Genomic DNA, 16,584 nt, shown 5'->3' with positions numbered 1-16,584 from the left:
ATACACGTTGTTGGATTCGAAATTGTAATTGAAATTATCTAGAAATTTAATTGCAGGCAAGTTTTTCTTCGTATTGAGAATATTGATCTCGCCTCAAGTTTAGATCTACTGTTATCCTTCATTAGTGTCAAGTTTAATTAACTCTGCTGAACGACAAATTTCAAACGTTGCTATAATCATTGGCCACCGACTCGAATTTCCTCGCAGCCCTTCAAAATTCCATCTCGTTGTCTTAGAAAATACGTACCGTTGTTTCGTACGTACTTGGTCACGTACTTTCTACTCGATGAATCAACTTCTTCGTCAGAATGTTTATCACAGATCATCGGAATTGTTTTGTATATTTTCTGAAAGTATCATAGCCAAATTACAGCCGTATCGAGTACGTTAGGATAGCAACAGAGATACGAGTTTGTGCAAGAACACAGTGTAATCAAAGTTGCTCGCACGTCGTTGAGATTCCCGGAAACCAGGAATTCTGTGGTAACCGAAAGTTAGTAAGAAACTATTACGATCTGAATTTCGACCATTCCACATGTAAGAAATTTCAAACAATTCGCAATTTTCATTTTCGACTCGATTACAAAATACTTTATTTTAGAAATAAAGGCAGTGGATTCTCGCAAGAAGCTAGGCTGTCGTTTGTATTCCCATTTCGCTAATCTTAATGAGTAAATAACGCGAATAACGCACGCTTTCGCGGTGTTCCTATCGACCTCGTGTTCTCCTGCGTTCCGTTGTCCGCGACTTTTATTTTCGATGAAAATCGTTGTCGACGCCAGAAACGCGAGGGGAGCACAGGCTTAAACGTTCGACCCTTTCGCCGTGGCGTAATCTCCGCGAGTATTCGCCGTACACGTGTTGAACCATTGCCCTAAATTTCGAGAAAGTTCCACGTCCAACTAATAGTTTTCAATTGTCACGCATAAATTTCAGCAAAGATAAAAAGAAAAAGAAAGGAAAAGAATTACATGCATAGCGTGGAAAAAACTAGTTTCGTACCCTCGTGGCCTGTGATCGATATCGCTCGTCGGAAGAGATTCTCCATAAACAAATCGTAAAAGAAAGAAACGTTCTAGCAGAGACGTTGGAAGCGCAAGCGGTCGCTTCGAGCTAGTAAATTCAGGCGAAGAACGACTCTTGTATCGGAAGGTTGACTGCGACATGGAGTCAGTTGAGAAGCGGAAGGGGTAAAGGGCCGGAGATCGCGGTATTCCGTGGCGAAGGGGTCGAAGAAGGAAAAAAGATGGAGGGCGTCGTGTCGGTGGCAAGGCTGCGCTTCGAAAAAAAGCCCGGTGGTGCTGGCGCATCGGTAACCCCTTCGAAACTCAATCACACCTCGTTCTGGTGCGGCCGAACGTCTGAAAATCGTAACGGCGCTCGCAACAAAGGTAACGCTCAGTCACCAACGAGCAATCGAAGGGTTACTGTCTGCGGGGCGGTCGGGTGGGTTGATGGGGCGTGTGGAGGGTGGGTTAGGGGGTAGGGGGACCACCGCGGACCAAGGGACTGGGGGTTTCGATGGTGAGGAGAAAGAGCGGGGGGATGACGAGGGGGGCGAAAATAAGAAACATAGATACAAAGAGGAGGGAGATGTCGGGAGAAAAAGAGGAAGGAAAGAAGAAGGGAACCGACGATCGGCAGGGGTTGGAGAAAAGGGCGGTCGGGGAGCTGAAAATATGAGATCCGCTCTGGTAGGGACCACCTAGCCAGCCTCCGGTCCTTTCCGTGGCGTCTCCCTTCTCCGCGCAGCTTATCCCTACCGCGACCACGCTCTCCTCTGAACGCGAGAGCCGCGAAGGAGAGTGGGAGAACCGGGCGGCGTGGGATTGGGCAGCCGGTGGGCCGGCCGACCCCCACCACGCCGCCTGTGCTCCGCCCAATCCCCTCTAGCGGCCGTGCACCTCCTCCAGACATCGCATCGGTCGTTCGGTAGCTCTTAGTTTCAGGTTAGGAGCCTGCTAGGACGGGTCTCGTACTCTCTTCCTGAAGTCAGCCGTGAGAAGAGACGAGACGAGACGAGACGAGGGCGAGACGAGGGAAAAACCGGAGCCAGTGAAGTGTGACCGCGTGCAGTGTACCTATATGTTTGTCGGTTTTTCCGCGCGAGTGTGGGTGTGATGCCGCCGCGAGTAGTAAGAGCAGCAGCAGCACGACGACGACGGGCAGCCTGACGTCCGGCCTGAATCCAGATTCGAAGAACACCTGGTGCCGAGAGCCAGGAGCGTACGTCGATGACTTTGGTGAACTCGGAAGGGACATTGTGCGATTTCGTGTGACCGTGGGGCCAGTGTGTGGTGCGACGGGTCCAGTGTGTTCCGGGACAGTGTCCGGGACTAAGGAACAGGAAGAGACGGTAGCGACGGGCCCGCCGGCCGAGGCGTGCGCCCCAGGAGGCGTCGGCGGCGCCGGCAAACCAAGGGGAACAGTTTTGGGCCCGGCGGAGAAGTTCGAAGCCGTCAAAGTGGCTTCGTCACTGGGCCTCCAGGGGCCTTCAGCGCCGATAGGGGCCCAACTACTGGCTACTGGCGGTTCGGAGGATGCACCGTCCGTGTACCACGCGAATCTGCTAGCCAGCAGCAACGCGTCCGTGCTCCAGCAGCCCGTTCTAGCCAGCCTGAACACGCCGGCACTGGCCAGCATGCAGGCCTCTGCGGAGGCCAACTCGCTGGACATTCAGGCCATGCAGTCCATGGACTGGCTGTTCAAGAAGGAGCGTATATACCTGCTCGCCCAGTTCTGGCAACAGGTAAGTGCTCGACGTGCGTCATCTCGTGTTTTCTGTGATCCTCTCTCCTATCTTGGTACGCGCGTGTGTATACCATCAGTGTCGTCAGAAACAGATATTATACAGCAGCGACCCTCTGCACCCTCGAACGTGTTCGCTCGAGTCGATCGCCTCTAACCACCCAAGGGAAACGCTCCGTTTCCAGCTGCACAGTCCCCGGTTTACCGCGGACACTTGTAGCTTCCGGGCCCGGTGGAGCGCGACAACCATAAATGTGATTGTGACTCGGGGCCCAAGTGTGTGATCGCAACGTCAAACCTTCCAATTATCGTCATCGGGATAAGAAATCGTGCGGTGACAGTGTAGCTGACAGTTGAAATTCCCATCAGCCATAGCAACCATGGAAATTTACCATTTTTTAGTGACTAGCAATTAGTAAAGGAATATTTAGTGATTAGAAAGGATCGATCGTGATGTGCAGATTCTCAATTCAAATTTTCGAAAGTAAAACTAGTGAGCGATAATTCGCGATCTCGTAACATCAAATCGAATCACGTTGCCGTCAGTCTTTCCACTGATAATTGCCGGTCAGGTTCCCGGCCACTTGGCCGACCCCGAGTTTCAACGAGGGTGCGAGGGTGGCGAAGTTTCCCCGGCACTTGCTGTTTCGAGGATAGTTCAGCGATTTAGGGGATGGCTTGACCGACTTGCGGCAAAGTGGCCCACATACAGTGGTTGACAACCTCATTTTCTTTCTGCATGGCGTATGTAAAGAAATGGTCGTGCTGCTATATATAGGCAATCGAGAAGTGTCACTTTCGTCATAGGAGAACGTTCGTCAGATTTGTACTTTTTCTATAACCGTAGCTATCATCGAGAATCTTTCGGCGAATGAATTTCAACCTCGGGAAAAATGGCACTTTCCTTGGCCAGTTTCGTCAAACTCTTTGTGCGGACAATTAATTATAAATATTTATTTATTGGTAATATTAAATACCTGCCTATTCGAGTATCTAGAAAGGTGACAGAAGCGTCTAAACAGCGCGTACATTTCTAACGAACGTGAATCTAAAGAAATTCAAAGGAGCAGAATCTTATAGAAAATATCCAGAGCAAGTGAAACAAAAAATCTCTCGTTTGATTTCAACCATAAAAATACGACTTTGTATAAACATTCGCCGTTTAGTCATAAAGATACTGGTTTCGTCTTAAAATCGACTTAAAATCGGCTATCAACGATAGAGATCGTTGTTTGCAAGTGTTTGTCAGCTATAGCTGGTTGAAAGAAGTTTGAAAAAAATTGCAATTGTCAGAGGTGTGTTGGTCGTTTGAAAGAGACGATAGTCCGCATAAACAAACTGACATAGAAGCATTTCCTAGTTCCGCTGGTTTATCGACTGACACGTGAGAGACATTTTTACAAGCTGTTCTTGATTTTGCATATCTTGGACAAGACAGGCCGACGATATTTTCTAAACGTTTGGAACACGGAGCAGGTTAATCTACGAAATTAACGGAAGCGTAATTATACAAATTTTCTGTCCGTTGTATCGAACCGAGGCTTATCATCGTCGGTGATTTTCTTTTTAAAGTGTGTTCGAGCCGCGCTACTTATGGCAAAACTCGTTCCCCCATCAATTTCTTTATTTCACGCGAACCTGTAACGCGAATAAATGCGGTTATTTATTTACCTTGCACCACGAACCACTGAGAAGAGACGCGATGCAAAGTTGACAGCTCTGCACATCTCCTGCTATTTCCTGACACTTAATATTTTATACGGAACGCAGAGGCTTCTTCTTCTTACGACCAATCAAAATATACATATTCAGAATTTTTCGTCGTTATTATGGAAATACTGTTTAGAATTAATGAATTCCTTGGTCCATGAAGCCTATCATCTACATAGTTAATTATCTTTGAATTCCTAGGCTCATGAATTATCGTGTAATTATCTTGGAATATAATTGAATTATATAGCTACATTAGTAAATTATAAATTTCACGTTTAGATGACACACGGCTAATGTATGCGCGTGAAAATACATTGGAAACGTGATTTAAATTATTTTCATCCAAGTTTAAGTGCGTTTGCTTGGTCTTTAAAAATCTCTGTCTTGGAAAGTTACAAATTTTTCGAAAATCACACGTCACGTGTTTTCCTCGTATTTCAGTTTATTAACCCGCTCTATGTTAGGAACGTTCATCTGGAAAACTCCGCTGCGCGTAACTTATCTTTCCCCAAATTTAAACATAATATCGCGTTCGGTATTCAAAATTTTGAAAAGTAATTTCTTACAAAACACACGTGATGTATCTCTTGTTATATTCGAGTGGCTATGCCATCGCTTTTATCATCAGCAAACGTCTATCTCGATAAGCTGTCGATGTTACGAGTTATCTCTGACAAAATTACCAACAGCGGAAAAAATATAAAATACCAAATTACAAAGAATAATACGTCGCACGTATGTTATAAGTTGAGGTTGGCTGTAAACTGGCGACGATCTTCTCTCATAGCGTTGGTGTCGGTCGGCTAGATGCTCCCGATAAAATACGACCGTTTAATAACGCGCGAACTAGTCCCGTACCGGTACAAGATTACAAGCTAACCGGGTCGCCACTATTAATGCCACATAGTTTCATAATTATGTGTATTGATTAGGCCGCGGGTTAACGACGCCGGAACGTGGCTCGAATGCCCGGAAAGTGGAAGACTCGTCGCGTTCGCCAGTTTCCGTTGTTTTCACGCGTGTTCCTCCAACTTGTCGATGTACCATCGTCTCTGTCGTTCGTTTTTAGCAGCTGTTTGGAAATTTTACACGTCGATATTTGTGAAACGCGGAGACAATTATTGGCAAAGCTTGTCGTCACGTCCCCTTTCCCGACTTAATTCGCTCGGACGTAATCGCAATAGACGCGGTGCAGAAAGGTCGTAGTGAGAGGATCGATGAAGCGGTATAACCTGCTGACACGTTTCGGAGGAAAGTGAAAACGCCAAAAGCCAACCCGCTCGTCGTTCAACCGTCGACCGTGATTAAACCGTGGTCAGGCAATCTCACGATTTTCCCAGCTATTCTTTCAGGGTGAAACGAACATTCTTTCGTCGAGTAGCGAGCGGTGACTCAGTCAACGGTTTCGGTTTCTTGGAACGCTGACAGCCGTACTCCGATGACATATGCATGATTTGACGATGTTGCGTGAAAACGGAACATTTTTCGTCGATATGTAATGGCTGATTGAAGAAAAGTTGACTTATTATCGAGAAATAGGACGAATTAATAAAGCTGTTTTAAGGATTAAGTATCGTTTCTGTTTGTCACAAGGCGAATACATAATTTGTTTATATTTTTGAGATTAGCTTTCCGATCTTCTAGAATATATCAAATCTCGAATTAGATTGTACTGTTTATTTTTAGAGGTTTGCTAAAGGTGGTAAAGTTATTGTTGTAGCAACATTCTAACGATACTCTAACGCTATTAACAGACGAGCTGAGGCAAGATTCTGTAAGAAGCATTATTTTCGACAAATTTATTGTCCATTATGGAAAATCTGACTTCTTTGTTATAACCTATAATTAGACGCGTATCATTAACCATAAAAAATTTCAATTTTCCGCAGATAACATTATACGTGTTCATCGAAAGATGATCGAAGAACGGTATCTGTTACGGTAATTTATAAAAAAGATAATTCTACTCGCAGCGTAGAGCAAAGAAAAATTGCTCCATCACATTGATATCTAATCTCGTGAGAATCGATTCTCCCATCGATCGTTACTCTATCCTATACGAACTTTCCCATATTTTTGCCTCGATCGTAGCTACGTATCAGCCACAGACGAATAATTGGAAAATTAGAAACACGCGTCGAAGCAGTGTCGATCGACGGTGATTCCGGAATCGACGCGCTCGTTAAGAAATTCCTGCTGGCTCGTCCGTCAGTCAGGCAAAAATATGCCCGTCTCGCGAGGATTGATTTACGCGGGCGGCCAAAAGCGAGGTCACGCCGCACGTTTCCCGATTTTTAACGAAACCCTTCTCCTCCTCCTGCCCCTCCCTCCTCCTCCACTTCTCCCGTCATCTTCCCGTGGTGGAGTTAGACGAATGCGTGATTCAGCCGCTGGTAGCCTTGGAAAAATCGCTGCTACGCCAATTATTAGTTGTTCGCGAAAGGGACGGAGGCGCGTTTCGTGCGACTGAAAATTCGGAGAGGAGAGACAGAGCCGGCGTCCGGTAGAGTTTCCACGGAGCGGCCGTGCGCGTGGAACGAGACCACGAAGCGTACTCCCAATTAGGAGCGTGTCGACCGTGAATGGACAAAAGTTTTGCCATGACTCGGCTTCCCCTGCCGGCTCCCCACCCCATGCTCACCGTACCCCCACCAGCGTCAGCGATCCGAATGGGAGTAGGGGGATCCCTGACGCGGTTCCCGAGATCCCCGAGTGGCGGCGGCACTTGCCGAGACGCGGAGACGTGAGTCACGCGTGCTCCGATGCCGGTGAGAAGAGCAGCCGCGCGGACACTCGTCTGTCGGGTGCTAAGTCACTAGCGACGGAGACGCGCTCTCCTTTTGTTATTAGATCGGTTCTTTTCGGGTTAATGCATCCAGAGCGAAAACTTTCTCCCTGTAAATACAAAGAAATAATAAGTTTGACGTTTTAGAATTGCTGTTTCGCGGTTAAAATATCGTACTTTATAATTTTGATATAGCAAAGTGGGAAACGCGATCTATGGGGTAACGAAGATGTATATATCTGATGATGTTAAATTAATCGGGGAATGTTGAAATGTATAGAATGTACGCAATAAAAGCTGGATGAAGTATAGCGAAACGGTGTACTAGATTTAGCAATATTATTCACTTTTCTTTTGCTTCTTTTGCAGTTAGAACGCGCAAAGTTTTGTAGATTATTATCGTTTACATAATTTTGGAAAAATGTTGAAAGATTTAGATCTACTTTAGTTGTTAAAATAAACGAATCGTTTACCAAAGATATATACCGATTGCCAATCGGCACTCGATCCTGTATCTCACGCATACAGCAATCTAAAACCAATTAGCAATATTTTTACCGCTATTACGGCCAAGTTTGAAGAGCATGGCAGAATGTTGGAAGAAGAAGAAATTTTGATCAGAGATTGCCTACGAAGCGAGAAACGTCAAGCTTAGCGGATGGACAATTGTCGCGAGCATGAAAACGGGCCAACGAGGGAATCATTGCCGTATTCCACTGACACGAGAAACTGTATCGCGCGGCATGTCGGCCTCGAAATAGAATATAGAGGGTTATTTCGGATGCGTCGTCTCGTTGGTCTAGTCCAGGGCTGGTCTAGACCTCCGAGGTTCACCCGTTTTACGAGCTGCCGGCAGGCAACACGACCGCTTAGGTGGTGACTAGAATTGAGCGCAGGTGCACCGTGCCGCGTGCATATTTGCCGTTCGTCTCGTCGCCTTATTAAAACGCGTTACGAACGACGTAACGAGTGTCGAACACCACGTGAACCCGTTCGAACATGGGAAAGAACAACGGGGGTGGTTTTATGGAGGCTGATCATGCGTTAGGGTTTACCTGTGACAGGTGTTCTTGTAATTTATACCGTGTCTTGTTTTTCTTTCTTTCCTTACCCCTATCCACGAACTATGCCATTTGGGTAAATTATTGCCACGGTTCACGCTAATGTGCTTTGAATGCGATATTTGTCAAAGTGTTAAATATATAAATTACTGCTGTTTTTCTGGAAATTAAGTGGCATTATGGTAACAGTAGACTATGGTGATTATGATAATTTCAAATTGTAATATTTATGTAGGCTACTATATTTATCGATTTTACCAAGTTTTACTCGATTCGTTAGCGCATCGAATTTCTTTCTCATTGAATTATAGCACATAAACTTTGCCTTTTATCGATCGTGTATCAATCTGTTATTCAAAATTCCCACATACATTCAGATGATAAGGAAATCGATTGCATCGCTGTATCATGCCTTTTGTAATAATAAATAAAGAACAAGAGGTGCAAAATGATAAATATCGAAAATTTGACGATATTAAAAAATCTTATCATCGAGAAAGTCTAGAAATGTTAATCCGTAAATTGAAACATCTATCGCTAAGGAATCGGAAGAAATTACCTATGGATTTTTCTTTAACGTTTTCCATTCGAAGAAAACGTGAACGACGAGAGGTCGTTTCGAGCAAAGAGGATGGAAAATTCGATCGTTGGCCGATCTGTCGCGATACAACGATACCTCGGTTATTAATTTCCGTGGCCGTTATTTCTGAAATCGGCGGTTTAACTGCCGCAGCCGTAGAGCTCTCCCGCCAAACAGTGATTCACCCACACTCTAAAAATATCGGGATACACGCATCGCGAAATGCGAGTCTCGTGCGAGCCTTAATGAGCGTTTCTTAGAATTTCTGCAGTCGTTCGCTCTGGAGGGGAAAAGAAAATTCTCTGTGACACCGAGAGAGCCGGGAAACCTTGGGCACATTTTGGTTTAGCGAATGACAGCTAATGACTGCGCCATCGAGCGCGCATGACGATGACGATGACATTTCGCTTGATTTAACGTCCGTTTCGGACGAATCTGCGTCAGCCGCTTTTCAAATTCCCTTAACGTTCTATGAATTGCATTGCCTATATTTTTCTAATAGATCGTTGATTTTTCGTTGTTGTTATGTAGAATAAATGAGTGATGAATAAATTGTATTTTTATATTAGTGGAGAAATGCTTGGTTTGTTAGAAGCTTAGTGACACGAGTCTAAAAAAATCCTCAATTTTTATACAACTGCAAATATTAATAACCTAATAAAAAATTATTTAACTGCCTGATACAATCGTATTATTTAACGGAAACTATATTAATCCTTTTATCAAACATCAAGCATTAAAATGTTTTTATCAAACATTAAGCAATATAAAGAATATTTTGTTAAATATTTTAGAAACCTTAGAAAGATATTACATTATAGAAAGAAAAAAGATTTTTTCATTTCCGTTTTTTTAAACTTCCTACTTCGAATCCAATTTTCTCGAGAAATTTTCACCTTTTCTACCTGCGTCGCTAGAAAACCAACGAAATAAAACATTCTTAACAGCTTTCCATTAAAATAGCCACATAGGTATCCCTGTTATTTTTCGAAATTTCGTGACGAAATTCCACGACGTAATTTGGGCGAATGTAACCCTCGCAAAGCGGTTAACGATCGTCCCGACCAATTTCAGAGCACGATTATCTGTATACGTATATTTTTATTTCTCGATTAATGCACTTTCCCCGACGAGATCTCTTGTTCAGATTGCTTATTATGGATGCAGTTACGTTTCCCAGATTACCAAGGCTTTTTTTAAACGTTCCTTCCACGAACAAATTCTACATATTTAAATTTTCGAATTCTCGAAAAATTTTTCTCAGTCGACATTATCGGCCGAGTTGACCTTTTTTGGTCAATGTTTCACAATTACTGAATTTTTCATACGAATTAATATCATCGCAAATATATCTACATTATACATACATGTACATAGAGAATTTATCGGTGTCGTTAAACGAGCTAGCGTTAAACGAAATTTGAAAATAAAATCACGTAGTTAGCAATAGAGGTACAACAAATATCATATTAATTACACCTATTGAACTACGAATAATTCGCATATAAAACGCAAGAATATATAAAATATTTAAAATAGACTAATTGCTATATATGATATTTATTAATAGAAACAAATTTAACTGCTGTATCTATGTATATAATATTTATAAAAATCTGAATTTAGACAAGAACTCGCAGTTTATCACTTACACAATCGCAATAAATGTATACGAAATGCATAAACGAATAAGAAAATACGATATGCACTTAAAAATCGATTGAACAAGTTGAGTCTCTACAATTCACATAATCATCTATTACATACTTGTCGATATCATTGAACGATTGGACATTGCAATACGAGTGATTTTTCACCTGTTTTCAGGAATCCATCGGAAGTTTCGAATTTCGCATAGCACTGACCGAGTTAATTATCCCGCGCAACCCCTTAAACACCCCTCCCGTGGCTGCTAGGGTGGAAGCTCGAGGGTCACTCGCTACGTGTCGCTAATTTCTACGTAGGAATCGCAAATTGGCACGCGTGTGCGTGCAACAGATGCGCCGGCCACGCGAACGCGTTCGGAAATATTTGCCAGCCCTGCTCCATCCGGAGGGGTAGCAAGCACGCTATTGTGTCCGCCATTCGTCGAAACGAAGAATCGAAAATCAAGCAGCGCGGGATTGTTTTCTCTTCTTTTTTTCGCTGTTATTTTCTTTTTTTTTTCTCTTTTTTTCGGTGGGAAGAGTATGGGGCAGGGGACGATGTTTCGACTTCCATTTCAATGTCTATCATCTTCGTCCTCTGGGAAAAATTGACATTTTTTATGGCTTCGTCCGAGAGCTTCTCCATCGGATACGAATATAACATGTCTTTCGCTCGTTTTGTTCAAAATCGCCGATTTGGAAGTGGAGCCTGGCGAGTACAAAAATTTCCACGGTGAAACGCCGTAATTTACGCGGTTTTGAAATTTCTGCTTAATTAAAGCTGGTGATCCAAAGCGAACGCGATAAAATTTCATTGTAATTTTAAACAGACACGCAGTAGACTGTTCTAAGTAACCATTATGAATACTTGGAATACTTTCCCGTGTATATGCGCGAAAATCTAATCTATCTTTGGAAGGATTTTCTTCAGTAACAGGTATCCGGATTACATTAATTAAGAACTTAGCATATTCATTTAGATATAATTTGTAAATCAGATTTCTTATAGACAAGCTAAGTATATTGTAGCGGACGAATGCGCAACAGTGAACATTGAATTCTTTCATTCTATTATCTGCTTCTACGGTAGAATACCTATAATTTCAAAATAGCTGTAATCTACATTTCCTATATATGATAACTATTCTTCTTAAATCTCTTTGAACCTACCTGCATTTACGTAACTCTTCAATTGTTAATTATCAAATCTCCGTACTTTCTGTACATTTTTATGCGAAGGTGCACGGAACAAAAAAATCCAAAGAATATCGAGAGCATAATACTCGTCGGAATATTGAGAAGAAATAAAAAATTCTACTTCTCTGATAATATTTACAGCCTACTAGTATCAGATAAATCCTAAATTAATTAATGTTTAATTTATACGTTTATCATAACGTGTAGAAAGAAAACTACATAGGTCAACAACATTGACGAACTCAAAGTCTCGACTATCATGCGATTTATCAGTCGCTGTTAGGTAGGAACGCGCTAGGATCAGTCACAAGTATCATAAGGGGTGAATATCATCGCGAGAACGTTTGGTGAACGAAACGCCTTGGATCTCGCCCTCGCGACCTGCAATTCACCGGTTTCCCCTTTCTTCTTCTTCATCATCTTTCTCTTCATCTTCTTCTTCTTCTTCTTCTTCCACACTGCTTTTTCTGTCTTTTTTCTTCGCTTTTTTATAATCCTGCTCCCCGCACGATGGACGAAGTTTATTGTCGTCGTAAATTTTTCCGCGAGCCGGCCTCCGATCGCTAACATTCCCCTTTCTACGTGGCCGCGCGTTCGGAGACTATTCAAAGGTCGCTTGGAACCGTTCCAAAATTCCGAATCGCATGGGACGACATCGCTGCGATTCCTGCGGCGATTCGAGCTTAAGTGAATCCAGAGTGAGCCGTAAACCCAGGCTAAATAAACTTCGATTTGAGGGAATGACGCCCCTCTCAGATGACTTTCGTTCGCTCGATTTTCCACCGAGCTTGATCACCTTTTCTCAGCGAGTCGTGCATCGGTACCCTGTATTGCTACCATTTTCACATCATTCCATATTCTTTACTATCATTGACTATTTCAACTTTGACGTTTCGAATCTAGAAAGGAGATTTTAGTAATAATTTACGTACATATATTGATCCTTGACAATTCTTAAGTATTAGGTCGTCCGAAAAGTTTCTTTCTTTTTATAAGGAAATAATAGATACACAACAGTTTTCGTTTTATATTATTTTATTATGTATTACGTATGATCCATTTTGTTTTATCAAGATAAAGATCACAATGTTCGACAGATTAGGTTTCATGTTTGTATAAAGCTGCGTCGTTGTAAAGGACGTGTCTGTAAAAGAAACACACTATTCGGACAATCTACTAGATGGAAGGTGTCAGCATGTTCCTTTCTTTATCTATTTCATATTATCGCTGTCACTGACAGAACTAGAAATTTTCTATTCTTTCGGTCTCTCTTATTCAAGAACAGATTTTTATTCGCGGTATTTAATTTCATTCGTTTTATTAACGCGATATTTATCAAAACGATATACTTTATATAAAAAACACTGTATATTCTTAGGCTCGACATTGAAGTTATTAACAACTATTAGAGTCACTAAAAAGTCATTCTGTATTATGTACTCTTTAAATCTTCCTATCTATCTAAATCTCTTTTATGTTCCCCATATATTTCTCATCTAACTTCTCCTTAACTTCTACAATTTATTTGCAACAAACTCCTAACACCTATCCACAATCAGTTTGTAAATGATTTTATAACATAGGAAAAATTTGTTAGCAATAACAACGTTGGATCGGAGTTATGGCGCAAATCATAGCATATCAACGTTCCAAAAATTTCTGTACGTATTATTTCATTAGAAAATTACTCGTAAAATGGGGTTAGACCAAAACCAACGACAATACCATTATTCTAACGCGTCAAATCTCGGAACAAAACGGGCCACGTTCTCGATTCACTTTCCGGCTGCAGTTGGCGACCGATTTAAATGATCTGTCAGCAGCACACGCGTCGATTCCTTTGTCATCGAGGATGACCAATACCGATGACGGGGTCGGGCGTCGCAGAGCGTCGCGGGGGTGGCACCACGTCTGCGTTCTTGCGAAGCGTCGCTGTTTGCCGACGCAAGCGCGTGGTGCACGCACGAATTTATGTTCGACATGTGCGATTACTGCGTACGCGGCTACTTCGCGTGATTATCAGAGCAGGAGGGAAGAACTAAGCGAGAGAAAGAAAGCTATACGACGAAGGTGCGAGGAAGAGAAGGAAAGAGAGAGGCAAAGGAGGAACAGTGCGCGCGAGCAATTACCTGAGAATCATAATTTGCGCTATATTGCTGCAATCAACAAATATAAACGTGCCTTAGCTATTCGAGCTTTCCTTCTCTCTGCCTTCGTTTCTTTATTATCCTTGCCCGAGTTTTCTCAGTACTTGGATAGATAGACTTTTTGTCTTCGTTTTCAGATCATGGTATATATTCAATGAGTTTCTTATGGTTATGTTCCGTATTTAAATTAGTTTAATATATATTACGAGATCATAAAGAGACATTAAACACGAAAGAATTAGCTACAACGATAGAGTAAATAACGAGATATTGATATACATATCTGGTACTTTGGTCTGAGCGAAACTTTTGCTTCAGATAGATATACATAAGAACGAAGGGATTAAGTGTTTCTTCAAAAACGTTTATTAAACCACACGATTTAAATACTTCATTTGTGCATATATAATTTGTAAACCACTACATTTACAAAAACTATCTAGGTATCGTTTCTAATAGAATTCATTTATTTCAAATATTTTATTCTGCCAATAAATTTCCATTTGACTCATTGTCTCGGACGCGTCGAGGTAGAACATTTTCCTTTATACCTACTCCTAGACCGATTTATTTCAGCCATCGCCCCATCTTTCTCCGAGTCCTTTATTTCGAACCGTCCTATCCGATTCCTATCTTTGGCTGGATTTTCGGACTTCTCCCTTACCCCAGCGGATTTCTTTCTGCCGTCGATTCTGCCCGTTCCTTTGAATCCTTTTTTCCTTCCCCCATCTTCCTTCAGGCCTCCCCTCGCGCTCTTTCTCCTTCACCCGCGCGCGCCGCCCCTTGCCTCCTCGCCCCGTTTCGCTCATTGTTGCTCCGCCTTTCGTTCATACGTCAAATAACAGCTATTGAAAATCGTTGATTCATGAATAGTCATCGTATCGCCAATTAGCGGGTCGGATGAATATTCACGGGTGCGACGGACCGTCTATCGTTCACCTATACGCGCTTTGTCACGCGATAACGCTACTCGTCGCAGCGCATGGCGCATGTTCGAACGTGGCCCGCCAACGGAGAAATAAATCAGAATGACGGATTAATCGGTTCGGTTGCTTATTCGACTCGTGAAGCCGCGGCCGCGTTTCGATCGAGTAATTTTCAAACGGGCCCACAATGACTGCAAATAATCGCTGCTAATGGTGAACGGTTCCAGCCGCTCCGACCACCACCTCACTCCACCACTCGGCAAAATTGACTTTTGATGGAATTACTTTACGAACGGCGATTAGCTTTGTTACACGATGTTGTTGCGCGAATCCCGCGCACCGCAATGAGATTACAATGTCGTGTAATATAAAAACAGCGATGTTTAATTATCCTTTTAAGTTATTGCGTATGAACCTAATGGCCCATCGTTCTCGCGCAAGCAGTTTTACATGTACGTTTCGAGTTGTACGGTACCAGATTACTCGTAAGTGGCTATTCGCTATTTTTCCCTATTAGTATCGTTGAAAATCTCAATTTAAACGAGAAAGCTAACTACGTAATAAATACACAATTTTTTATATCTGTATTCATTTAAATTGAACAGCGAGTAAGGTGCATCATCGCCTAGAACGAACGAGGTGCTACAAAATGCTTGTCGAACTCATACGATAACTAAACACGGTATTTAATATTCTAATATAATTTACTATTCGTTAGAAATAATATACAATAGCCTTTCAGATAGATCGTTATTCTATTCTCTGTATGAAATTATAAAAAGATATCGCGATCGGTAAAGGATGCAATTAAAAAGCAAGAAAATTGTATTTCATTCTGACGAACAATTACGTATCAATAAAACCGTCGTGGATCCTCCATAAAGGTAACAAAATCACTTAAGCAAATATCACAGACTCCTCGAGGCTCTGAGGCTGCAACAGCAAATACATATGCATCGGCAGTATATCGTATGCGCATCGATAAGATTGCTTTCATAGATCAAAGCACGAGCTCGACCCTCGAGATTGATAGATCGAAAACGAATCTGCCGGCAAGTGGACTCGAAGCGAATCGAGTGATGTTCGTTGGAGCGGCTGTCCGCTATCGGAGTCGAGAGGAAAGCTGGGCGTTTGCCCGCGACCAACTTCCGGCTGCTTATCAAACGCTCTTCCGTCCGAATGTTCGTTTCGGGAATTCAATTGTCGACACGCCACGCTGGATTTAACGAATATCTATTTATTTTTCGTGTGGATCATGCGATATACGGTTCACCGTACGACTGCACACAACAGAAACGCTCGAGATCATGTACATAAAGGAAAAATAATCCTGGACTTTTGACCTGTTAGGCAAGTCGTCTCTTAACTAGAAATTAATAGAAACGAGCCAATATCAATGTAACAAGCAAGTGTCTTAGAAGCCAAACTAATCAACTCCGGTTTTTATTTGTCTGTTAATTTCATTGCATACATAAGTGCATGATTAATATTCGATTCTGAAGAAACAAATAACTCAGTTTTATAAGTTCGTTCATCGTATGAAGACTGACATAAATAATGGTTAATTCTAAGATAAATTTAAAAAACAATTTTTGTAACATCATCATTTTTCTGTACGTCTCGATTTGTGCAATTGATCGATGTTGTTTTTGAACGATTCAAATATAAACGATATCCCGTTTTTATTTCATGTAACTGATAACCCGATTTTCTGAAAATTTCATCATTTTAGTGTTAAAACATATAATCGAGTTATTTAATTTTTCGGAAACCAAATGATT

The 16,584-nt window shown here is 42.2% G+C and overlaps 1 protein-coding gene across 6 annotated transcripts in view; it reads left to right on the top strand.

The window, feature by feature from the left end:
- The window catches only part of LOC100649582 (homeobox protein cut), a 168,575-nt gene that overhangs the window by 4,600 nt on the left and 147,391 nt on the right, over window positions 1-16,584 (top strand). For 5 of the 6 annotated variants that reach the window (XM_048408597.1, XM_048408599.1, XM_048408596.1 and 2 more), the window contains exon 2: window positions 1,937-2,749. In XM_048408597.1, coding sequence (XP_048264554.1) covers window positions 2,642-2,749 — 108 coding nt within the window. In that variant the 5' untranslated portion in view covers window positions 1,937-2,641. The remainder of the gene's footprint in view (window positions 1-1,936; window positions 2,750-16,584) is intronic. The other variant, XM_048408595.1, reaches the window with a different exon arrangement.

This window comes from Bombus terrestris, chromosome 9, assembly GCF_910591885.1.
Source record: "Bombus terrestris chromosome 9, iyBomTerr1.2, whole genome shotgun sequence".
Lineage (NCBI taxonomy): Eukaryota > Metazoa > Arthropoda > Insecta > Hymenoptera > Apidae > Bombus > Bombus terrestris.
Note: the sequence above shows the minus strand (reverse complement) of the source record. Positions and strands in the feature narration are given on the sequence as shown.